At 42.2% G+C, this 26,040-nt stretch overlaps 1 protein-coding gene across 2 annotated transcripts in view; it reads left to right on the top strand.

Moving 5' to 3' along the window:
- The first annotated feature begins 421 nt into the window (after positions 1-421).
- The window catches only part of HNF1B (HNF1 homeobox B), a 67,059-nt gene continuing 41,440 nt past the window's right edge, over positions 422-26,040 (top strand). Inside the window, exons 1-3 of one of the 2 annotated variants that reach the window (XM_060757099.2) lie at positions 422-895; positions 16,397-16,596; positions 24,421-24,607. In XM_060757099.2, coding sequence (XP_060613082.2) covers positions 501-895; positions 16,397-16,596; positions 24,421-24,607 — 782 coding nt within the window. In that variant the 5' untranslated portion in view covers positions 422-500. Of the gene's footprint in view, positions 896-16,396; positions 16,597-24,342; positions 24,608-26,040 lie in introns of both variants that reach the window. The other variant, XM_060757098.2, reaches the window with a different exon arrangement.

Genomic DNA, 26,040 nt, shown 5'->3' with positions numbered 1-26,040 from the left:
AGGAGATTCCATCTGAACATTGGGAAGAACTTCCTGACTGTGAGAGCCGTTCAGCAGTGGAACTCTCTGCTCCGGAGTGTGGTGGAGGCTTTGAAACAGAGGCTGGATGGCCATCTGTCGGGGGTGTTTTGAATGCAATTTTCCTACTTCTTGGCAGAATGGGGTTGGACTGGATGGCCCAGGAGGTCTCTTCCAGCTGTAGGATTCTATGAAGGAAGGCGTGCCAGAGTGCCCTCGATGGGGCCTTCCGCGGGGCTCCTCACCTGGGCGCCTCTTCCTGGTCCAAAGGGCACGCGACGGGAGTCCCTGCGAGGCCCCGCCCCTCCTCCTCCTCCTCCTTTGCCTCCCCGCCCCCCCCCCCCCAATTTGCATCCCGCCTATGTCCTGGCGGCGGGGGCGGGGCGTGGCGGGGCGGGCCTCCTCGACGGAGGCGGCAGGTGTCCGTCCCTCCGTCCGCGCGTCCTCTCGGCAGCCTCAGTCTCCTCGCCGCTTTGCCGACCATGGTGTCCCGGCTGAGCGCCCTGCAAGAGGAGCTGCTCAAGGCGCTGCTGGACTCGGGCGTCTCGCGGCAGGCCCTGGTCCGCGCCGTCGAGGAGCTCATGCCCGGCACCAGCGGCGGCGCACCGGCCCCGCGCTACGGCTCCGGCTCCGGCGGGGGCTTGGTCAAGCTGGAGGCTCTGGCCCCGGTCTCCCCCGCCGGGACCCCGGCCGAGGCTCTCCTCCAGCCCCTGAGCAACGGCAACGGAGCCGGAAAGGGCAAGCTGTCCGGGGACGAAGGCGCCTCCGAGGAGGACGGCGACGAGGACTTCGACACGCCGCCCATCCTCCGCGAGCTGCAGGCCCTCAACACCCAGGAGGCCGCCGAGCAGCGCGCCGAAGTCGAGCGGATGGTCAGGTAAAGCCTTCGGCGCTCTGGCCTCCACTCCGGGGCTCTGCACTCACCCTAGACATGTCTACAAGACATTAGGGACATCCACGCTGACCCTAGGGGAGTCTGCACTACATTCTAGGGCTCTAGGCTGACCCTAGCCGGGTCTATATGACACTCGTTGCATCTATACTAAACCTACGGGAGTCTACACTGGATTCGATGGTCTACACCGACCCTCTATGAGTCTACACTGCATTCTGTAGCTCTAAGCAGAGTCTAGATGGGTCTACACAACACTAGGGGCATCTACACTGACTCTAGGTGAGTCTACATTACATTCTATGGCTCTACGCTGACCCTAGACAGGTCTACATGACACTAGGAGCATCTACACTGACTCTAGGTGAGTCTACATTACATTTTATGGCTCTACGCTGACCTAGATGGGTCTACATGACACTAGGGACATCTACACTGACTCTAGGTGAGTCTACACTACATTCTAGGGCTCTACGCTGACCCTAGACGGGTCTACATGACACTAGGGACATCCACACTGACTCTAGGTGAGTCTGCACTACATTCTAGGGCTCTACGCTGACCCTAGACGGGTCTACATGACACTAGGGCTTGGGGCATCTACACTGACTCTAAGTGAGTCTACACTACATTCTAGGGTTCTACGCTGACCCTAGACAGGTCTCCATGACATTAGGGACATCTACACTGACTCTAGGTGAGTCTGCACTACATTCTAGGGCTCTACGCTGACCCTAGATGGGTCTCCATGACACTAGGGACATCTACACTGACTCTAGGTGAGTCTACACTACATTCTAGAGCTCTGCACTCACCCTAGACGGGTCTACATGACACTAGTTGCATCTACACTAAACTTACGGGATTCTACACTGGATTATATGGTCTACACTGACCCTCTATGAGTCTACACTGCATTCTGTAGCTCTAAGCAGAGTCTAGATGGGTCTACATGACACTAGGGGTGTCTACACTGACTCTATTTGAGTCTACACTGCATTCTATGGCTCTACCCTGAGTCTAGATGGGTCTACATGACATTAGAGGCATCTACACAAACTCTAGGTGAGTCTCCCGTGCATTCTATGGCTCTATGAGTCTACCCTGCATTCTGTGGCTCTACGCTGATCCTAGATGGGTCTACATGACACTAGAAGCATCTACACTGACCCTAGATGGGTCTGCACTGCATTCTATGGCTCCACACTGATCCTAGATGGATCTACATGACACTAGATCCATCTACACTGACCCTGTATGAGTCTACACTGCATTCTATGGCTCTAGATGGGTCTACATTACACTAGATGCATGTACACTGACTCTAGGTGTCTACACTGCCTTCTATGGCTCTACACTGACCCTAGATGGATCTACGTTACACTAGATGCATCTACATGGACTTTAGGTGAGCCTACACTGCATTCTATGGCTCTACACTGACTCTAGATGAGTCTACATTGAATTCTATGGCTTTGATCCTAGATGGGTTTACATTACACTAGGTGTATCTATGACCCTACGTGGAGCACATATGAGTCTGCACTGTGTTCCATGGCTCTATGCTGACCCTATATGGGACTACATTGCATTATTTAGGTTGACATTGCATTATTTGTGCCTCTACACTGCATTATATAGGACTACACTGACCTTCTATGGGCCTACATTACACTGATTGTACCTACACTGGCCGTACACCTAGAATCATAGAATCAAAGAGTTGGAAGAGACCTCATGGGCCATCCAGTCCAACCCCCTGCCAAGAAGTAATAATAATCTGAACGGTGTTACATTCCTGTGTTATTTAGGTCTACTCTGACCCTATACACATTGCGCTGTATGCATCAACACTGGCCATATACATATCTACATTTCATGATATGGGTCTACACTGACCCTATATGAGTCTACATTGCGCTATATGCATCTACGTTGGCTATATAGCTATCAACATTTCATGATATGGGTTTACACTGCCTCTACACTGCATAATAATAATAATAATAATAATAATAATAATAATAATGGTCTACATTGACCTACATTGTACTATATGCATCTACATTGGCTATATACCTATCTACATTTCATTATATGGGCTACACTGACCTTGTATGGGTCTACATTACACTATAGGCATCTACACTGATCTTATATGAGTCTACACTGCATTATATGGTCCTACACTGACCTTGTATGAGTCTACACTGAATTATAAGAGTCTATGTTGACAATGTATGGGCCTACACTAACCACATATGAGTCTATACTGCATTGTATGGGTCTACAGGAGTCTACACTGCATGGTATGAATCTACACCACAATAAATGGTCTACGCTGACTATATTTGGGTTTACATTGACCTTATATAAGTCCATTCTGCATCATAGGAGTCTGCACTGACCATATAATACAATATCGAAGCCCTGAATTCATTTGCCTCTTCTCTTCCCAAATCATTTGCTTTTGCAAAACAGGAAAAAAATAGAGAAGACAGCGAGTAAACATAACAATGCCTCAATCCTATAGGGCTATTGCATGGCAAAAATCATATCGTTTGAAAGTTGTTGAAAGCAGGAAAAGGGATATTATGAGTTCTAAACATGATTTGTGGACAATACATTGGTTTTGTGCTGTCTCTGGCTTTCTTTCGGAAAATCCCATGTGTCTTGGGAGGTTTTCTAAAGCAAGGGATACTTCTGGAATGGGTTGGGGTTGGCTTTTTTTTGCATTTGCCATCAAATAAATCCCCCCCCCCCCCAATGAGTATTTTACACACAAAATACTCACAAAATCCCAAAATTCTCAGAAGTTGGGATTTTGTGAGAACTTATAAAGACACCCCTCCACCGAAATATCCTCCAACGAAATATCCCCATGATTGGTGCCTTTCGTAGGGTTTTCTTTAGACACTTCCTGTGTATTTTTAATGATGGGCTCCCAAGAAATCTGTCCCATTTGTGTTTAGCACCGTTTCCAGAAAGATTTTAACGTGCTTTTCATAATAATAATAATAGTAATAACAATAATAATAATAATAATAATAATAGTAATAATAATAATAATCTGACCTGCGGTTTCTAGGTTTGTTTTTCTCACTGTCTGCAAAACAGCTATAAAAACTAAGGACCAAGGGAAAAGGAAGGAAGGAAGGAAGGAAGGAAGGAGAGAAAGAAAGAAAGAAAGAAAGAAGGAAAGGAAGGAAGGAAGGAAAGGGAGAAGGAATGAATGAATGAAAGAAAAAAAGGGTTAGAAAAAGAATGATAGGAAAAAGGGAGAAAAGAAGGAAGAAATGAAGGAAAGAAAGGAAATGAAGGAGAAATAATAATAATAATAATAATAATAATAATAATAACTTTATTTTTGCATTCCTCCACCATCTCCCTGAAGGGATTCAGGGCGGCTTACATGGGGAAAGGAGGAAAAGAAAGAAAGAAAGAATGGAAAAGGGGAAGGAAGAAAGGAAAGAACGAAAAGAAAAGAGGGAAGGAAGAAAAGAAAGGAAAAGAGGGAGAAAAGAAGGAAGGAAAGAACGTATGAAAGGAAAAGAGGAAGGAAGGAAAGAAAGAACAAAAGAAAAAGAGGGAGAAAAGAAGAAAGGAAGAAAAGAAAGAAAATAAAAGAGAGAGGAAGGAGGGAAAGAAGAAAGGAAAGGAAGGAAGGGAAAAGAGGGAGGGAGGAAGAAAAGAAAGAAAGAAAGGAAAAGAGGAAAGAAAGAACAGAAGAAAGAACAGAAGAAAAGTAGGAGAAAGGGAAGGAAGGAAAATGTATTTATTATTTATTTGCGGTATTGTATACTGCTCTTTTCAACACCCGAAGGAGACCCAGGTTGGTTAACAGTGGAAAAGGAAGGAAGGAAGAAAAGGAAAAAGAAAGAAAGGATGGAAAGAAGGAACGAAAAAAGGGAGAAAGGAAGGAGGGAAAGAGAGGAAAAGGGGAAGGAAGAAAGGAAGGGAGGAAAGAAAAGAGGGGGAGAAAGGAAGGAAAATGTATTTATTATTTATTTGTGGTATTTGTATACTGCTCTTTTCAGCTCCGAAAGGGGACTCAGAGCAGTTCACAGTGTAAAAGAGAGGAAGAAAAGGGGGGGAAAAGAAAGTATGAAAGGAAGGAACTAATGAAAAGAGGGAGAAAAGAAGGAAGGAAGGAAGAAAAGAGAGGAAAAGGGGGAGAAAGGAAGGAAGAAAAGAAAAAAGAAAGAAAAGATGGAAGGAAAAGAGGAGAAAAGAAGGAAGGAAGAAAAAGAGGTAGGAAGAAAGGAAGAAAAGAAAAAAAGGAAGAAGAGATGGATGGATGAAAGGAAGGAAATGAGGGAGAAAGGAAGGAAGGAAAGAAAGAAAGAGGAAAAGAGGGGGGAAAGAAGGAAGAAAAAGAAGGAAGAAGGAAGGAAGAAAAGAAAGAAGAAAAAGAGCAAGAAACGCAGGAAAGAAAGAAAGGAAAAGAAGGAGGGAGGGAGAAAGGAAGAAAAGAAAAAAGAAAGAAGAGATGGATGGAAGGAAAGAAATGAGGGAGGAAGGAAGGAAAGAAAGAAAGAAAGAAAGAAAGAGAGAGAGAGAGGAAAAGAGGGGGAAGAGAAGGAAGAAAAGAAGGAGGGAGGAAGGAAGGAAGAAAAGAAAAAAGGAAGGAGAGATGGATGTAAGGAAAGAAATGAGGGAGGGAGGAAGGAAAGAAAGAAAGAAAGAAAGAAAGAGAGAGAGAGAGAGGAAAAGAGGGGGAAGAGAAGGAAGAAAAGAAGGAAGGGAGGAAGGAAGAAAAGAAAAAAGAAAGAAGAGATGGATGGAAGGAAAGAAATGAGGGAGAAAGGACGGAAGGAAGGAAAGAAAGAAAGAGAGGAAAAGGGGGGGAGGAAGGAAGAAAAAGAAGGAGGAAGGAAGAAAAGAAGGAAGGAAAAGAGCAAGGAAGGAAGGAAAGAAGGAAAGTAGGAAAATAAGTTTAAAAGTAAGGACAAAAAGGGACAAAAGCGGATCAGAACTGAAGGGAAAGTCACTTCAGAAGGAGAGGGGGAAACAACCGAAGCGAAAGCGGTGTGTTGATTCCTCCTACCCAGGAGTAACGCCTCGGTTTCAATGGGATTTCCGTCGAAGGCGGAATGCCGTCCAAATCTCTTTCTCCTGAGTCTCCAAAACGTCTATCATCCAGCAAGGCATGTGTCAAAGAGAGAGAAAGGCAGGAAATGGTGTCTTTTTGCCTGTTGTCTTTGGAGGACACAATAAGGTTGTGTTTCGCTGCCCCATTTGGTGCCTTAAAACCTCTTAAACCCTTCCAAACCCCCAGATATCCCTTCCTTTTCCCAAAGGAAGAAGGGGAGCCTCGGGAGCGCTCTTTTCTCGCCTCTTTTGGGCGAAGTTTCAGGCAGACCCGCGCCGAAAGCCGGCCCAACGGCTTTGACAACTTAGTTACTAATTATCCTTCCTTGTCGTTGGGAGCCTATATATATATATATATTTACCCCCCTCTTTAGCAAAATATCAACTAAATAAACCCTGCTATTGATTAACTCGATTTAAGGCGCATTTATAAAAGAGCAGGAGAAAGGGAGAGGCAGGCAAAGAAAGAAAGAGAGAGAAAGAAAGAGAGAGAGCGGCTCGCCATGGCTTCTCCTTCCTCTCCAAAGGTAAACATCCCAGGGATCGATCCGATTGGAAATAATTCGCCTTCAATGCAAAGGGCCAAAGGGATCCGGAGGGGAAAACAACAACAACAACTTTGCAATGGGAAATTGGGACAGTTTGGGAAGCCAGGAACTCATTGAATGCGGTTTAGAGCAAATGTGGGAAGGAATTCCGTCTTTAAGGAAAGTTCTTTTCCCGGATCCGAGATTCGCTCAATCGCGGGTTCGATCCGAAACAAAGTCAGTGCGGATGGAGTTTAGAAATCACTCAAGACTCTGGAAGAATGGGATCTGTAGTTTGGGCCATTTGGCTTAGTCAAAGGACAACTCTCAGGACTGACTACATAGCATGAAAGTGATCTCAAACTGCGGCAATTCTACAATGTAGACGCACCCTGTGTTGAAAGTCTTGTAATAATAATAATAATAATAATGAAAGTCTTGTAATCATAAGGTATTAAGTCTTACAACAATAATGTATTGAAAGTCCTCTTCTTCTTCTTCTAATAATAATAATAATAATAATAATGTATTGAAACCATAATAATAATGATAATAATAATGTATTTAAAGTCTTCTTCTTCTTCTTTTAATAATAATAATAATAATAATGTATTGAAACCATAATAATAATGATAATAATAATAATGTATTTAAAGTCTTATAATGTATTCTTCTTGAAGAAGAATAATGTATTCTTCTTCTTCTTCTAATAATAATAATAATAATAATAATGTATTGAAACGATAATAATAATGATAATAATAATAATAATAATGTATTTAAAGTCTTCTTCTTCTAATAATAATAATAATAATAATAATAATAATGTATTGAAACCATAATAATAATAATAATGTATTGAAACCATAATAATAACAGTAATGTATTGAAACCATAATAATAATAGTAATGTATTGAAACCATAATAATAATAATAATGTACTGAAACCATAATAATAATAATAATGTATTGAAACCATAATAGTAATGTATTGAAAGTCATGCAATAATAATGATGATGATGATGATGTATTGAAAGTCTTCTTCTAATAATAATAATAATAATAATAATGTATTTAGTCTTCTAATAATAATAATAATAATAATAATGTATTGAAAGTCCTCTTCTTCTTCTAATAATAATAATAATAATAATGTATTGAAACCATAATAATAATAGTAATGTATTGAAACCATAATAATAATAATAATAATGTATTGAAACCATAATAATAATAGTAATGTATTGAAACCATAATAGTAATGTATTGAAAGTCGTGCAATAATAATAATGATGATGATGATGTATTGAAAGTCTTATAATAATAATAATAATAATAATAATGTATTGAAACCATTATAATAATAATAGTTATGTATTGAAAGTCTTCTAATAATAATGATAATGTGTTGAAAGTCGTGCAATAATGATGATGTATTAAAAGACTTCTAATAATAATAATAATAATAATAATGTATTGAAAGTCTTCTAGTAATTACAACACTATGTGATCCAATACATCAGCCAGCAGAGTGACCTTTTTTGCTGTGTACGAATCTTGTTGTGTTTCAAATAATAATAATAATGTCAAAACCACAATAATTATAATAACAATGTATTGAAAGTCTTGTAATAATAATAATTTTGTAACCATAAAGAGAGGTGGGTGATACATTATTATCATCATCATTATTATTACTAGTATACCATAAAGAGAGGCAAGCAATTAATAATAATAAAAGTAATAATAAATTCTTGAAACCATAAGGAGAGGTGAGCAATAAATAATAATAATAATAATAATAATGATGATGAAGGTGAGAAGGAGAGAAAGGTGTGAGTGAGGGAAGGAAGGAAGGAGAGATGGAGGGAGGAAGGAAGTGGCAAATAATAATAGGGTGGCAAAAGGCCACCCTGCTTGGATCTGCATGCATTATTTGCCAATACATCACACAGTCCTAGACACTTGGGAAGTGTGATCCAATACAACACTCAGCAGAGTGATCTTGGACTCATCTTGTTGTGTATCTAATAATAATAATAATAATAATAATAATAATAATAATAATAACAATAATAATAATGTATATGCTCCCTGTGTTGAAAGTCTTTTATGATAATAATAATTTCTTGAAACCATAAGGAGAGGTTAGTAAAATAATAATAATAATAATAATAATATGCATGCTTCCTGTGTTGAAAGTCTGAAGATGATGACAATGATGATAAGTCATAAAGGGAGGTGTGTAATAAATGAACAGTCATTTCTTTAACCCAATTTGATCTCCTGCTTCCCCATCACCCTCCTCTTTCCTCAAGACCTTGTGTATCTTTCTGTAGATGATTTATCAAATTAAATTAATAACAGCCAGCCATCCACGTGCTCAAAGTTTATTTGGAATGGGATATTCCACCCCCGTTTGGCTTTGGGTCTGATACCTGAGCGGCAAAGTAATGTTCCTATTGTGCCGGGGCCAAAAAGTCTATATATTTGGTTCTTTTTAGTGTCTGTTTTTGTGTTTCATACATCCCTCATGTCTGCATGAGTATTGAGTCATCAATCCACAAACATAGTTTAAGTTTGTGTTGTCGAAGGCTTTCATGGCTGGAATCACTGGGTTGCTGTGAGTTTTCCAGGCTGTATGGCCATGTTCCAGAAGCATTTAGTTTAAGTTAACTATTTGACTAGTAGTTAAACTATTTGACTTTTGCTTGGCAGGGTTTGTTGAGATGGGCTTTGCCATTGCCTTCCTCTAAGGCTGAGAGAGTGTGACCTGCTCAGTGATCTTCTGTGGCAGGATTTGAACCCTGCCAATCTTTATCTATATTACGATTATAATGTTTATTTCCCTCCCCACTGTTTCTTTTCACAAAGGAGATTATATGTTGGGGTTCTGATTAATATTATATGCATTTGGTCCCTTTTGGGGGGGGGGGGGGAGGCAGGATATAAATAAAGGTAATGATAGAGAAAATACTGTAAAATATAATATTTATAATATAATACTAAATACAATAATAAATATAATAATAAAATTATAATAATAAATACCTGTAATAAGAAACATAATGTTATAATATAATATAATATAAGGTATAATAATAAATAAATATAACATGCATGTATTATTAATAATAGTATTAGTAATATTAATTGTTATGATTATCTCTATAATTGTTATGATAGGGGTAAATCTATTAAATATAATATTAATAATACAATAGTAAATATAAGAAATAATAATAGAATCATAGAATCATAGAGTTGGAAGAGACCTCATGGGCCATCCAGTCCAACCCTCTGCCAAGAAGCAGGAATATTGCATTCAAAGCACCCCTGACAGATGGCCATCCAGCCTCTGTTTGAAAGTCTCCAAAAAGGAGCCCCCACCACACTCCGGGGCAGAGAGTTCCACTGCTGAACGGCTCTCACAGTCAGGAAGTTCTTCCTCATGTTCAGATGGAATCTCCTCTCTTGTAGTTTGAAGCCATTGTTCCGCGTCCTAGTCTCCAAGGAAGCAGAAAACAAGCTTGCTCCCTCCTCCCTGTGGCTTCCTCTCACATATTTATACATGGCTATCATATCTCCTCTCAGCCTTATTTCTTATTATAAGAAATATAATAATAGATATAATAATAAATAAATATAGGAATACATTCATTTTTATTAATAATATGAATTATTATGATTATCTTTCATTATTATGATAGAGATAATACTATCAACTATAATATTAATACCACAATACTAAATATAAGAATAAGAATAATAAATGCATGTAACAAGAAATATAGTAATAGATTTAATAAATAAATATAATTATACATGTATTATTATTGTTAATATTATTAATATAAATTATCATGATTATCTAATTGTTATGATAGAGATTATAGTATTAAATATAATATTAATAATACAATACTAAATGCAATAAATAATAATAAGAAATGTAATAAGAAGTATAATAATAAATATTATAATATATATATAATCATAATTATTATGATTATTTCTATCATTGTTATGATATAGGTAGTACAATAAAATATAATGTTAATAATACAGTAATAAATATACTAAATATAATTAGAAATATAATAAATGTATTTTTAATAATAATAATAATAATAATAATAATAATAGTAGCCATTGCCATCTACCTTGTTACAAGAATCCCACCCAATGTGGGATTTGCAACCATTTTTGTCTCTGCTTAGTTTTGGATTGATCTTTGCAACTTGTCTTGGATTTTGCTTTATTTGCTAGCCTTTCTTCCTCCTGTTTAGGAACAGACCAGAAGGGATTGAAAATGAGTTCCTTTGGTTCTTTTCCCCGCTTGGAAACAAACAAACAAACAAGCAAAAGGTGTGGGATTTATGACATCTCAATGACTGAATGGCATGTTCTCGTGGAGGGCGAAAAATAATCATCATTGAAAAACAAACAAAGCCGAGGGCTTTATAGAAAAACAAAACTTCATAGCATTTGCACAATATGGAAGAAGGCAAGACACTGTCTGCTAGGACTAGCACACAAGCTGGGATCGAGATGGGAGTTGTTTCCAATACTTTTAATGGGGCTTGTGTGTGTTTGGGTCCAGCCCTTGTCTGCACAGATGGAGAAGAGCAGCAGAGGCCCTGTTTTGCAAAGTTTGTGCTTCTGGGGCAAAGTTCTCCTCCTGTGCAAACAAAGCCGCAGCCCCTGGCCCTGAGCGAGCCCTGAGCGAGTGGCTCGGCTTGGCAGAGATGATGGCCCTGTTTGTTGGAAGACAGGGCCTTTGTCCTGGGGGGAAGGGGCTGGGGCCAGAGTTCGAAATCCCCCTCCGTGTCACCCGCCTGTGCACCTGGTGCCAAGGAGAAAACCAGACCTTTGGGGATGTAAGAACGTAGAATCAAGAACAAGAAGTGTTGGAAGGGTCATCCAATCCAACCCTCTACTATGCACGGATACACAATCTAAGACAGTGTTTCTCAACCTTTGTAATGCCGCGACCCCTTAATACAGTTTCTCATGGTGTGGTGACCCCCAACCATAACATTATTTTTGTTGCTACCTCCTAACTGTATTTTTTCTTTCTGTTATGAATCGTAATGTAAATACCTGATAGGCAGGATGTATTTTAATTCACTTGACCAAATTGGGCACAAATACCCGATATATCCAAATTTAAATACTGCTGGGGTTACTTGATTTTGTGATTTGGGAGTTGTAGTTGCTGGAATTTATAGTTCACCTGCTATCAAAGAACATTCTGAACCACACCAAGGATGGAATTGAATCAATCATGGCACACAGAACTCCCATGACCAGGAGAAAATACGGGAAGGGTTTGGTGGGCATTGACCTTGAGTTTGGGAGTTGTCGTTCACCTACATCAAGAGAGCACTGTGGACTCAAACAATGATAGATCTGGACCAAACTTGGCAAGAATACCCAATGTGCCCAAATGTGAACACTGGTGGAGTTTGGGGAAAATAGACCTTAATATTTGGGAGTTGTATTTGCTGGGATTTATAGTTCACCTACAATCAAAGAGCATTCTGAACCCCAAGAACTTTAGAATTGGGCCAAACTTGGCACACAGAACCCTCATGCCTTGAAGGGACTCGCTGGTGCGAGCCTCCCTCCAGCCTTGCATGCTCTCCCTCACCTGCACATGCACACCACACTGCCATGCACTGAGCACACCTGCTCTCCCCTCTCTGCTTGGAGGCTCAGAAACAGCCCTCCACTTGCTGAGAGGCCGGCCAATCACAGCGGATGAGGACTTTTGGTGGGAGGATTTGTTGTATGTTTCTAAAAAGGAAGAGAAGGTCAGGCGGAGAGATCTTCAGCCTTCTCTGTCCAAGAGGTCCCTAAGGCGATTAGAAATATGTTTTCTAGAAAGTCCCTGTGGTCTCTTCTAACTCTGTGATTCTATGTGCCTTACTTATATGCTTAACTTTTATAAACAACTAGCTTGGGTTCCCGACGATGCCCAGGTTATTTGAAGGTCCCAGGAAGTGAGTGAAGGTACTACAAATCCCATCACCCATGGCAAGTGTGGTCTAGATCCATCGTTGGTTGGGTTCACAGTGCTCTCTGGATGTAGATGAATTACAACATCTATAAATCAAGGTCAATTCCCCCCAAATCTCTTGTTCAGTTGCTGATAATTTCCTGTTTGCTGTGTGCCATAGGAAAGGGTTAAGGGAGAGGCAGTGGGCGGGGTCATGCAAATTCCACAGTGATCGAAAGAGCAAGGAACCTTGGGATATCCATTCTAGAGGAAAAACAAAACATGTAGGTGGTGGGTAGTATGGTGTTTGGGGAGGACATTGGCAGGGGTTGGGAGACATGTTCATGGTGCCCGCTATAACCTTCAATGTCCTTGGAGCGGAGGAAGTACTTTTGGTGGCTCCTCAGCACTGTGGGCGATAGCAGTTTGTGGAGGCAGGATAGATGTTTTGAACCATCTTGTGAATTAAACAAAGTAATCAATTCCTCCTTCTTCTCATGCCATGTATCTTGGTTGAAGCTCATGGATTAGTTCCAGAGAGAGAGAGAGAGAACGAGCAGTGTCATCCCACCTGTTTTCTTGGACTTTGAGCCGCTTCCTTGTATAACCTGATTTTATATGGAGAGATAGTAAAACCTGCCTGGTGCTTCGAAAGGAGACTTTTATCCATCCGTAGTGTTTTATTACGTCTGGATTTTATCAGGGGCGCAATAGGATGAATGGAGTTTGGACACAATTTGAACTGCCAGTCTTTGCTGGAGGAGGCCTTGCAAGAGTGCTGGTGCGTCACCAAACAACAACTCCTAGCATCCCATGGCATTGAGCAAGTGGTAGGAAACTGCATTCATTCCATAGTGTAGATGCACCTCTAGGCCAAGGCTTCAGAGTGGAAGGGAAATGGAGATTTCTGGAATCATATCCAGGCCTTCTTGGAGTTGTTTTGATGTACAGAAAGGTTCTGATAAGCTCGGTGTAAACGTCATAAAGTCGGAGAAAGGAATTGTTGGCATATTTCTAAGGAAGATGTTGTCGAGTCATATGTACTCGTGCTTGTTTTGCTACGATGGCTGGAGTTGATGATGAAAGCGCTCCGAAACTCTCTGTGTTTGGGCAATTTCCACTCGGGAGTGGCCTGTGGGGCTGGTTTCCGTGACTGTCCCCATGTGCCGGCTGTGCGCTTGCGTGACTCAGCCTGACTTTGATCCAGGGGAACACTGGGTACACAAGGAAGGCCGCAGGCTCAAATGGCCTGTGTTTGATTACCAAACTGGCTTCTTTAAAATTGCTGAAGGGAGGTGCTCCCAACTTGTCTCCCCCATTTTCCTCCTCCATCCAAGTCATCTGAGCAAAACACTGTCCAGTTTGTGCAACCATCCACATGGCAGACTTGCAGCAGTTCCATGCCACTTTTGGCTCCAACCTACAGAAGCCATGGCTTTGTTGTGGCTCCAATAGAGAAGGACAAACATCTCCCAGGATGACAAGAATCTCATATCATAGAGCCATGGCTATTGTTCTAAAGCAGACATGGGCAAACTTTCTAACTTGGGGGCCACATGCTAGCACTCCCTGCTAGGAAGTGTGGCTACCCCATGATGGAAGGAAGAAAGGGAAGGAGGAAGGAAAGAGAGAAGGAAGGAAGGACGAAAGGGGGGAAGGGAAGGAAGGATGAAAGGAAAAAGAGGGGGAGTGGGAAGGGGGGAGGAAAGAGGGAAGGAAGGAAAGACAAAAAGGAAGGAAGGTAAAAGAGAAGGAAGGAAGGAAGGAATGAAGGGAAGGATAAAGGAAAGAGAGAAGGAAAGAAAGACAAAAGGGAAGGGAGGGAGGGAGGAAGCAGAAAGACGCAGAGAGGGAGAAAAGAGGAAAGGAAGGAGGAACAAAACTGGAAGGGAAGGATGGAAAGGGAAAGATGAAGGGAAGGAAGGGAAATAGGAAGGAAAGAGAGAAGGAAGGAAAGACAAAAGGGAAGGAAGGAAGGAAGGATGAAAGGGTGGAAGAAAAGGATGGATGGAAGGAAAGAAGGAAGGAAGGAAGGAAGGAAGTGAAGGAGGAAGAAAAGAGAGAAAGAAGGACGAAAGGGAGGAAGGGAAGGATGAAAGGAGAAAGACGGGGAGAGGAAAGGAAGAAGGAAAGGGGGAAGGAAGGAAATACAAGAAAGAAGGAAGGAAGGGAAGGATAAAGGAAAGAGAGAAGGAAAGACAAAAGGGAAAGAAGCAGAAAGAGGCAGAGAGGGAGGAAAGAGGGAAGGAAGGATGAGACAGTGGAAGGGAAAGATGGAAAGAGAAAGAGGGAGGGAAGGGAGGGAAGTATGAAGGAAAGAGAGAAGGAAGGAAAGACAAAAGAAGGGAAGGATGAAAGGGTGGAAGAAAAGGATTGGATGGATGGATGCAAAAGAAGGAAGTGAAGGAGGAAGGAAAGAGGGAAGGATGGAAGAAAGGGAGGAGGGGAAGGATGAATGGAGAAAGGGAAGGAAGGAGGAAAAAGAGAAGGAAGGAAAGACAAAAGGGAGGGAAGAATGAAAGGGTAGAAGGGAAGGAGGAAGGAAAAAGAAGGAAGGAAGAAAGGGAGGAAGAGAAGGATGCAAGGAAGGAAAGGAAGGATGAAGAGAGAAATGAAGGAAAGACAAAAGGAAAAGAAGGAGAAAGAGGTCATGAGGGAGGAAAGAGGGGAGGAAAAAGAAAGCACGAAGGAGTGGAAAGGAATGGTGGAAGGAAGAATTTATTTATTTATTTATTTTATATACTGCTTTTCTCAACCCTCAGGCGGCTCAAAGCGGGAAGGAGGAGGGGAAGAGAGAAGGAAGGACAACAAAAGGGATGGATGGATGGATGGAAGGAAGGAAGGGAAGGAGGAAGGAAAGAGAGAAGGACAAAAGGGTGGAAGGGTGGAAGAGAATGGAGGGAGAGGAGGGAGGAAAGAGAGAAGGAAGGAAAGACAAAAGGGAAGGAAGGAAGGAAGGAAGGAGAAAGAGGGAGAGAGGGAAGGAAGGACGGAAGGGATGGAAGGAGGGAGGGAGAAAGGGGGAGGTAAGGAAGGAAAAAGAGAAGGAAGAAAGGATAGGATGGTGAGAGAGAGAAAAGAGCCCAAGGGGTTGCACCCAGCCCCTGGGCCTGTTCCAAAACGTGGATGGAGGCAACCTGCAACGACTGCCATCCCGAATAATAATAATAATAATAATAATAATAATAATTCTTAATCACTTCTCCCTGTGACTAGAGGCAGGTCACAGCAGATGTGTTCAACTGTTGCAACCAAAACACTATCATATTCTTATGTCCTTCAACTGTTCCTGGATGAAAACAGGAGGCCAAAGGACACCAGAGAGCAGCCAACAGGGCAACAGTTACAGAATCATAGAGTTGGAAGGGACCCCTAAAAGCCATCTAGTCCAACCCCTTTATGTGCAGAAAAAGCACAATCAAAGCACCCCCAACTAATGCCCTCTGTTGAAAAGCCTCAACCAGACACTGATGCAGAGAGTTCCACTGTTGAACAACTCTCATAGTCAGGAAGTTCTTCCTAAAGTTCAGGTGGAATCTCCTTTCCTGCCATTTGAATCCATGGTTCTGAGTCATATTATTTTAAGGTGGAAGGGCCCATAAGCGAAGAGATGCCGCAGCGGTTTGCTTGTGCCTGAGCTGCTTCCTCCATCTTTAACTGTCAAACTGAGTGTGATTATGTTTGTGTTTCGACCCATGGCTTCCAATGCAGTGCAGCCATGGGGTTAATTCCCATGTTCAAATCCATACTTCAGTTTCCTAACCCCATTCCTTTTTCAAGCCTCGACACCAACATTAGAGACCTTCTCCTTGATTTTGAACAAACTCCTAATGGTTGTTTCCCCCCCCCCCCCATTTCCTTTTAGCGAGGACCCTTGGCGGGCAGCCAAAATGATCAAGGGCTACATGCAACAACACAACATCCCTCAAAGGGAGGTGGTGGATGTCACTGGATTGAACCAGTCCCATCTCTCTCAGCATCTCAACAAGGGGACCCCCATGAAAACCCAGAAGCGGGCGGCACTCTACACTTGGTACGTCCGGAAGCAGAGGGAGATCCTTCGGCGTAAGTACTGTTGTTGTTGTTTATTATTTATTTACTCTATTTATACCCTTTCTCAAGCCTGAAGGGAACTCAAGGCAGCTGTATATATAGGCAGTTTTCAATGTTGTTGTTGTGTTGATCTATAGGCCTAACAATCTCTCACCATAGTGAAAGTTTGCCTGTGGGTCAAAAGCACAAAAAATACTTCGCAATCCATTAGCTTCCCTGTTGCCACACAATTCCATATGTTCCAGTCCAGGCAATAAATATATTTATGGATAGCCCAATTGGATGTGTTTTAAAGTCTCCTATGGCGAACAAGGATTGTGATGGGGTGCAGATTTGAATGCATGTATTAGCACCATCTTTTTTCTAATGAATTCAAGACAGCATGTAAACATTGGCAAATAGAATTGTATTTGGGTTGCCGAGAGTTTTCCAGGCTATATGGCCAAGTTCCAGAGGCATTCTCTCCTGATGTTTCACCCACATTTATGTCGTGTCAGAAACTGCAAGTTGCTTCTGGTTGGAGAGAATTGGCCGTCTGCATTGGCCGAACTGCTAGGCATGCTTTTCAAATGATCATAAATGATTTTCGAGCTCTCGGAACAAAGCTAAAACAATGTAATGTACACGTGGTCTTTTAATCCCTCCTCCCAGTTGTAAGACACGGTTCTACAAGGGCCAGAAAAATAGTACAGGCCAATAACTGGCTTAGAAAATGGTGTCAGGAGGAAAGTTTTGGCTTCCTTGACCATGGCCTGCTTTTCCAGGAGGATGGCCTACTGGCAAGGGATGGAGTGCATCTCACACAAGTAGGAAAACACCTTTTTGCTCACAGACTCGCAAACCTCATTAGGCGCACTTTAAACTAGGTCCACTGGGGGAGGGGGACAACAGCCTTGCGAACACTACTTTATCACAATGTCAGGGAACTGCCAGAAGGCTAAATGGAGGGCTGCACAAACACAACGAGGACCAAGTACCAAAAGCACAATAATCTCAATTAAACAGCTCAGGGGAAGATCTCAGGGGCTCACATGTCTTTACACTAATGCACAGAGCATGGGAAATAAACAAGATGAACTCCAACTTTTAGCACAACATCACAAATATGATATCATAGGCATCACTGAAACCTGGTGGGATGACTCCTATCGCTGGAATGTAGACATCGAGGGCTATAACCTCTTTCACAGAAACCGAACAAAGGGGAGAGGAGGCGGAGTATCCTTATATGTCAAAAACTGTTACGCTGCAGAAGAGATGCAAGACACCAATCTGGGAAACCAGCTTAAAAGCATCTGGATAAGAATCAAGGGAACTGGGACTCAAAAAGATGTCATTGTAGGTGTCTACTACAAGACCTCCAAGCTAGGAGGAAGAACTTCATGAAGTCTTATGCCAACAGTTGACCAAACATGCACAGAGAAGAGATGTAGTAGTCATGGGTGATTTTAACTATCCCGACATTTGCTGGAAAACAAACTCGGCCAAGAGTACAAGGTCCAACAAATTCCTCGCTTGCCTTGCAGACAGTTTCATGGTCCAGAAGGTAGAAAAGGCAACAAGGGGGTTGGCTACTTTTGATCTCATCCTAACAAATGCGGAGGACCTGATCGATGCGGTTAAAGTGGTCGGATCCTTAGGGGCAAGTGACCATGTGCTCCTGCAATTTGAGATACAAAGGAAGGTCGAAACTAAGACAAGTCAAATCCGCATTTTGGACTTTAAGCGAGCTGATTTCCAAAAAATGAAGGAAACACTGAGCAGCATTCCGTGGACACAGATACTAAAAGACAAGGGAGTTATGGATGGATGGGAGTTTCTCAAGAATGAAATACTCAAGGCGCAATTGCAAACCGTGCCAACAAAGAGAAAAAATAGGACAAGTGCAAAGAAGCCAGAATGGATGTCCAAAGAACTTCTAACCGTGCTAAGACACAAAAGAGGCATGCACAAGAAGTGGAAAAAGGGAGAAATCACCAAAGAAGAATTCAAACAAATAGCTAACATAAGAAGGGAAAAGGTCCGCAAGGCTAAAGCACAAAACGAGCTCAGGCTTGCCAGGGACATTAAAAACAATAAAAACGGCTTCTTTTCTTATGTCAGTAGAAAAAGGAAAAACAAGGAGGCAATAGGGCCTCTTTGAGGAGAAGATGGGGCAATGCTGACAGGGGGTAGGGAAAAGGCAGAACTACTTAATGCCTTCTTTGCCTCAGTCTTCTCACAAAAAGAAAGTCATCTTTAACCTCAGCAAGATGGAGTGGATGAGGGATTAGAGGACATCCAACCCCAAATTGGGAAACAAGTCATCCAGGAATACTTGGCCGCTCTAAATGAATTCAGGTCCCCAGGGCAAGATCAACTACACCCAAGAGTATTGAAGGAACTAGCAGAAATCATTTCCAAACCATTGGCAATCATCTTTGAGAGTTCTTGGAGAACGGGAGAAGTTCCAGCAGATTGGAGGAGGGCCAATGTGGTCCCAATCTTCAAGAAGGGAAAAAAAGATGACCCAAACAATTACCGTCCGGTCAGCCTCACATTGATACCAGGCAAGATTCTGGAAAAGATTGTCAAGGAAGTGGTCTGCAAGCACTTAGTAACAAATGCGGTCATCGCTAATAGTCAACATGGATTTATCAAAAACAAGTCATGCCAGACTAATCTGATCTCTTTCTTCGATAGAGCTACAAGCTGGGTAGATGCGGGGAATGCCGTGGATGTAGCGTACCTGGATTTCAGTAAGGCCTTCGACAAGGTCCCCCCCGACCTTCTGGCAAGGAAACTAGTCCAATGTGGGCGAGGCAAAACTACGGTGAGGTGGATCTGTAATTGGTTAAATGGACGAACCCAAAGGGTGCTCTCTAATGCTTCCTCTTCATCTTCGAAAGAAGTGACAAGTGGAGTGACACAGGGTTCCGTCCTGGGCCCGGTCCTGTTCAACATCTTTATTAACGACTTAGATGAAGGGTTAGAAGGCAGGATCGTCAAGTTTGCAGACGACACCAAATTGGGAGGGATAGCCAATACTCCAGAGGACAGGAGCAGGATTCAAAACGATCTTGACAGATTAGAGAGATGAGCCAAAACTAACAAAATGAAGTTCAACAGTGACAAATGCAAGATACTCCACTTTGGCAGGAAAAACGAAATGCAAAGATACAGAATGGGGGACGCCTGGCTCGAGAGCAGTACGTGTGAAAAAGATCTTGGAGTCCTCATGGACAACAAGTTAAACATGAGTCAACAATGTGATGTGGTGGCAAAAAAAGCCAATGGGATTTTGGCCTGCATCAATAGGAGCATAGTGTCTAGATCAGGGGTCCTCAAACTTTTTAAACAGAGGGCCAGATCACAGTCCCTCAAACTGTTGGAGGGCCGGATTATAATTTGAAAAAACATGAATAAATTCCTATGCACACTGCACATATCTTATTTGTAGTGCAAAATAATTAAAATGAAGAACAGTTTTAACAAATATAAACTTATTAGTATTTCAATGGCCTGCTTTTGGCTGATGAGATAGGATTGTTGTTGTTGTTGTTGTTGTTGTTGTTGTGTGTTTTCAAGTCGTTACAGACTTAGGTTGAGCCTGAGCGAGGGCCGGGAAAATGACCTTGGAGGGCCGCATCCGGCCCCCGGGGCTTAGTTTGAGGACCCCTGGTCTAGATCTAGGGAAGTAATGCTACCCCTCTATTCTGCTTTGGTTGGACCACACCTGGAATATTGTGTCCAATTCTGGGCACCACAATTAAAGGGAGATATTGACAAGCTGGAATGTGTCCAGAGGAGGGTGAATAAAATGATCAAGGGTCTGGAAAACAAGCCCTATGAGGAGCGGCTTAAGGAGCTGGACATGTTTAGCCTGAAGAAGAGAAGGCTGAGAAGAGATATGATAGCCATGTATAAATATCTGAGAGGAAGTCACAGGGAGAAGGGAGCAAGCTTGTTTTCTGCTTCCCTGGAAACTAGGACGTGGAACAATAGCTTCAACTACAAGAAACTTCCTAAACATGAGGAAGAACTTCCTGACTGTGAGAGCCGTTCAGCAGTGGAACTCTCTGGAGTGTGGTGGAGGCTCCTTCTTTGGAAGCTTTTAAACAGAGGCTGGATGGCTATCTGTCAGGGTGATTTGAATGCTACATTCCTGCTTCTTGGCAGAATTGGGTTGGACTGGATGGCCCATGAGGTCTCTTCCAACTCTTTGATTCTATGAGTCTATGATTCTATGATGTTGCCCAGGGGACGCCTGGATGTTTTGATATTTTACCATCCTCGTGGGAGGCTTCTGTCATGTCCCCACATGAGGAGCTAGAGCTGACAGAGGGAGCTCATCTGCGCTGCCCAGATTCGAACCTGCGACCTATCGGTCTTTAGTCCTGCCGGCATAGGGGTTTAACCCACGGTGCCACCAGGGGCTCCATTCTCTCCTGACGTTTCACCCACATTTATGAGGAGCCACTGGTGGCGCAGTGGGTTAAACCCCTGTTCAAATCCGGGGAGAGGCAGATGAGCTCCCTCTATCAGCTCCAGCTCCTCATACAGGGACATGAAAGAAGCCTCCCACAAGAATGATAAAAACATCAATTCATCTGGGCGTCCCCTGGGCAACGTCCTCGCAGATGGCCAATTCTCTCACACCAGAAGCAATTTGCAGTTTCTCAAGTCGTTCCTGACACGACAAAAAAAAAAAAAACCCACATTTATGGCAGGCATCCTTAAAGGTTGAGGGGTCTGTTGGAAACTTGGCAAGTGAGGTTTATATATCTGTGGAATAATGTCCAGGGTGGGCATTTATTACACACATACACACATATGTATGGATTGATCTGACTGGTTGTAGCTCTCCAAGGTCTTCGCCAAAGATATGTCAGTCCCTTCTATGTACCTACAGCTCATAGCTTGCTAACCAGGGAACGAAATCTTCTGGTCTCCCATTTGTCATCTTGGTCCTTCCTTTGGGAAAAAGGATCCTGCCGGTTGCTGCAAAGGAGATATCTTCTCCTTTTGTCTCAGAGAAATTAAAGAGCCCATTGTGTCCTTGAAGGAACAATGCCATTCAGATGGGGTGATCCAATTAGTGGGCTGCCATCTCGCATATCCAAAGATAATATTGTTGACTGTTTCTTTCCTTTTCCCCCCTCTGGGGTTGTAGCAAAGCTAACAGATATCCATAGGTGTTGCTTAGGATTGTTATCTCCTGTTTGAGATGAATGGGAAGCCCAGAATTAGGACACATAAAAGCCTCCATATTGGGTGCCTTCTCCTTGAGGTTCTAGATTTGTCCCAACATGGCATAGTTATGTCCCATTAGACGACTGCATTGCACTCGCTGTCGCCTTAGAAGTGTTTGCAAACTTCCGTTGCAAAGTTTGCAAATTACGAACTCCAAGGAACTGCATTATTAACTGGACAGACTCCAGGGATGGTACGGTATGTTCCTTTAAGCCAGCTGTTGGTTTATGGTGACCCCTTGAATGTCATTGAAGCATTTTTAGGCCCAGAGTACTCCAATGAGTACATCATATGCCATGCTGTTCTGAAACATGGTCATCAAAACGTGGTGTTCTTTGATAGTATGGGGCTTAGATAAAGGAGGGATACTCTGTGTTAAGTTGAGATTTGATCTTAAGGGGTTGCTTCTTGGGGTTAGGGTTAGGGTTGGCTAGTTGTGGATGCAAGAATCAGATTATTATTATTAATTGAAAATTGTTGTTGTTGTTTGAAACACAATACGATTAGCACACAGAAAACAAGATCGCTATGCTGTTTATTATTACTATTATTACTATTATTATTATTATTTACATGTACATAACAACACAGCATGAGGCCCCCTAGTGGTGCAGTGGGTTAAACTGCTGAGCTGCTGAACTTGCTGACCGAAAGGTTGGCAGTTCGTATCTGAGGAGCGGGGCGAGCTCCTGCTGCTAGGCCCAGCTTCTGCCAACCTCACAGTTCAAAGCCAAATGTGAGTAGATCAATCGGTACCACTTCTGCAGGAAAGTAACAGTACTCCATGCAGTCATGCTGGCCACATGACCTTGGAGGTGTCTATGGACAACACCAGCTCTTTGGCTTAGAAATGGAGATGAGCACCAAACTCCAGAGTCGGACACCAATAGACTTAATGTCAGAGAAAACCTTTACCTTTAAGCACACATCCAAGTGTCTGGCATTTGTCTCTGAACAATCACGCTCTTCCGAAGGGCCCACAATATTGGAGATATGTTCATAGAATGTGCACAGTTCTGAGAAGCGCTGCCTTCTGCAGCATGTGGATTGATGTTCTGTCCAAATTAAGGCTTTTCAAGTGCATTATTATTGCCATATATATATACACACACTATTAATATTATGTTTACATATTATGTATGCTATGTTATTATAATAATAATGATGATAATAATAATTATTTATTTATAACCTGCCCTATCTCCTTGGGAGGACTGTATTAGATTATTATTATTATTATTATTATTAGTTGAAAATTGTTGTTATTGTTTTTGTTGTTGTTTGAAACACATTAAGATTTGTACACAGATATGAGTAGATCAATCGGTACCACTTCTGCAGGAAAGTAACAGTACTCCATGCAGTCATGCTGGCCACATGACCTTGGAGGTGTCTACGGATAGCGCCAGCTCTTCGGCTTAGAAATAGAGATAAGCACCACACCCCAGAGTCAGACACGACTGGACTTAATGTCATATATATATTATATTATTGTGATATATATATATATATATCTCACAATAACAACAACAACAACAACAAGGTGGTCCCAGTGGTGATTGGCACACTGGGTGCAGTGCCTAAAGACTTTGGCTGACACTTAAACACAATAGGCACTGACAAAATTATCACCTGCCAGATGCCAGCAAATCCCACCTTACTGGGATTTGCACACATCATTCTCCGATACATCACACAGTCCTAGACACTTGGAAAGTGTCCGACTGTAATTCAGTACAACAGCCGGCAGAGTGATCTTGTCTGCTGTGGACTCATCTTGTTGTGTTTCAAATAATAATAACACCTATAGTGTATAGAACAGGGGTCCTCAAACTAAGGCCCGGGGGCCGGATGCAGCCCTTCAAGGTCATTTACCCGGCCCTCGCTCAGGGTCAACCTAAGCCTGAAACGACTTGAAAGCACACCACCACCACAACAACAATCCTATCTCATCAGTCAAAAGCAGGCCCACACCTCCCATTGAAATACTAATAAGCTAATAATAATAATAATAATAATAATAATAATAATAATAAACTTTATTTGTACCCCGCCACCATCTCCCCTATGGGGACTCGGTGTGGCTTACATGAGGCCAAGCCCAAACAACATTTACATAAAATAAAACCGAAAACGCAAATAATGAACAATAATAACAATGAAAACATAGCAATATAAGATTACAATAAACTTATATTTGTTAAAATTGTTCTTCATTTTAATTATTATATTCTTTTAAAGTGTTTTTGCACTACAAATAAGATATGTGCAGTTTGCATAGGAATTAATTCATGTTTTTTTCAATTTATAATCTGCCCCCCCAAAAGTTTGAGGGACTGTGACCTGGCCCTCTGTTTAAAAAGTTTGAGGATCCCTGGTATAGAACCTTGGCTGCAACCTGAAAGACCCCAAATGTCTCTGGCCATCTGCAAGGAAGCCAATGACTCAATGCATGCAAAGAGTGTCTCTTTCTCTCTGAGTGGCGGGGGCTCTAAGCCCGATCACATCTGCTCCTTTCTCTTTCAGAGTTCAACCAGACAGTCCAGGGTTCTGGAACTATGACAGACAAAAGCAGTCAAGATCAGCTGCTGTTTCTCTTTCCAGAGTTTAACCAGCAAAGCCAAGGCGGGGGCCACTTGGACGACCCCTGCGCTGAAACGCCCAGCAAGAAGATGCGGCGCAATCGCTTCAAGTGGGGCCCGGCCTCCCAGCAGATCTTGTACCAGGCCTACGACCGGCAGAAGAACCCCAGCAAGGAGGAGAGGGAGGCCCTGGTCGAGGAGTGCAACAGGTAGGAAGAAACAGATACATCAATAAATACATAGGCAGGTGCCTTGCCCTTAAACGGCAGCTTCTTGGCCAACGGCAGGGCTTTTGTTGTTGTAAAGCACACCTCCATTGTGTGACATGTTTGGCATGTTCCGTGTCAAAGGGAAAAGAACCTACTCTTCTCAGTACTTAGCATAAGTCAACAGCAGAGGGGAGGCAGCGTGGTTGTAGGATTTGGGACTCAGCCTACTGCAGAGAGTGCGTTTACAACATTGACCAGTGAAATCCGGTGCCAGTTCAGAACAGAAATTTTAGATCTTCAGTCATTCATTAACATTTGATTTTAATAATATATAACATTACTAGCTGTGCCCTGCCACGCATTGCTGTGGCCTATAGTAAGACTTTTCAAAGTAGAGGCAGATATCTGGACTATTGTGAAAGAGAGGTATCTACCTATTCCTTCCCCACTTTTTCTTTCCCTTCCCGTTCCCCTTTCTCTCCTTTCTTCCTTCTCTACCTCTTTCTTTCATTCCTTCTTTCACTCTTTGGTTTCATCCTTCCTTCTCTCTTTCCTTCCTTCCCTCCCCCTTTTTATTTATTTATTTATTTGCTTTATTTCTATACCGCATTTTTCAGCCCTTAACAGGCGACTCAATGCGGTTTACATGGTACAATTATCAAACAGTGTCAGTGCAATTAAAACATAACAATGCAACAAACAGGATCAACAGCATCAATCCACAACAGTTAACAATCAACAAGACAGATCAACAAAACAGACATAACATAACGCCTCAGTTGAAATCAGATCCGTTCTCATAATCCTTGTGCCATTCCTATGTTCCATTTGCCGTCTTCCTATGATTGGTTGCACTGCTTAACCAAACGCTTGTTTTTCTACTTCTTCTTTTGTCTCCTTTCTTTCCTCCCTGTTTCCTTCCTTCTTTTACTTTTTATTTCCTTTTCTCCTTCCTTCCTTCTTTACCTCTTTCCTCCCTTTCCTTCTCTTTTTCTTTCCTTTCCCTCCTTCCTTTCTGTCTGTTCTCCCCCAATACCATGGTAGAGTCCCTTCTAACTCTATTCTATGAGTCTATTTAATATAGTAATATATAGTTGTAGCATTATATTATATAGTAATATATATATAACAATAATTAATATAATGTAATATATATGTGTGTTATATAGCAATATATGTAATAGTAATATATAAAGTATTGTTAGACTGGATGGCCTTTAGGGCTCCCTTCCAACTGGTTGGCCATCTGTTGTGAAGGCTTTGATGGTGTCTTCCTTTATTGCCAAATGTCTGACTGTCTATTTATTTATCTATCTATGTGAGTGTGGAGGGCCAACTCTCTACCTGCCTACCTACCTATCTATTTATCTTTGTGGATGTGGAGAGCCAACTCTATCTATTCCGCCTGCCCCCTCCCCATATATTATATATAT

The sequence above is a fragment of the Anolis sagrei genome, chromosome 11, assembly GCF_037176765.1.
Source record: "Anolis sagrei isolate rAnoSag1 chromosome 11, rAnoSag1.mat, whole genome shotgun sequence".
Lineage (NCBI taxonomy): Eukaryota > Metazoa > Chordata > Lepidosauria > Squamata > Dactyloidae > Anolis > Anolis sagrei.
Note: the sequence above shows the minus strand (reverse complement) of the source record. Positions and strands in the feature narration are given on the sequence as shown.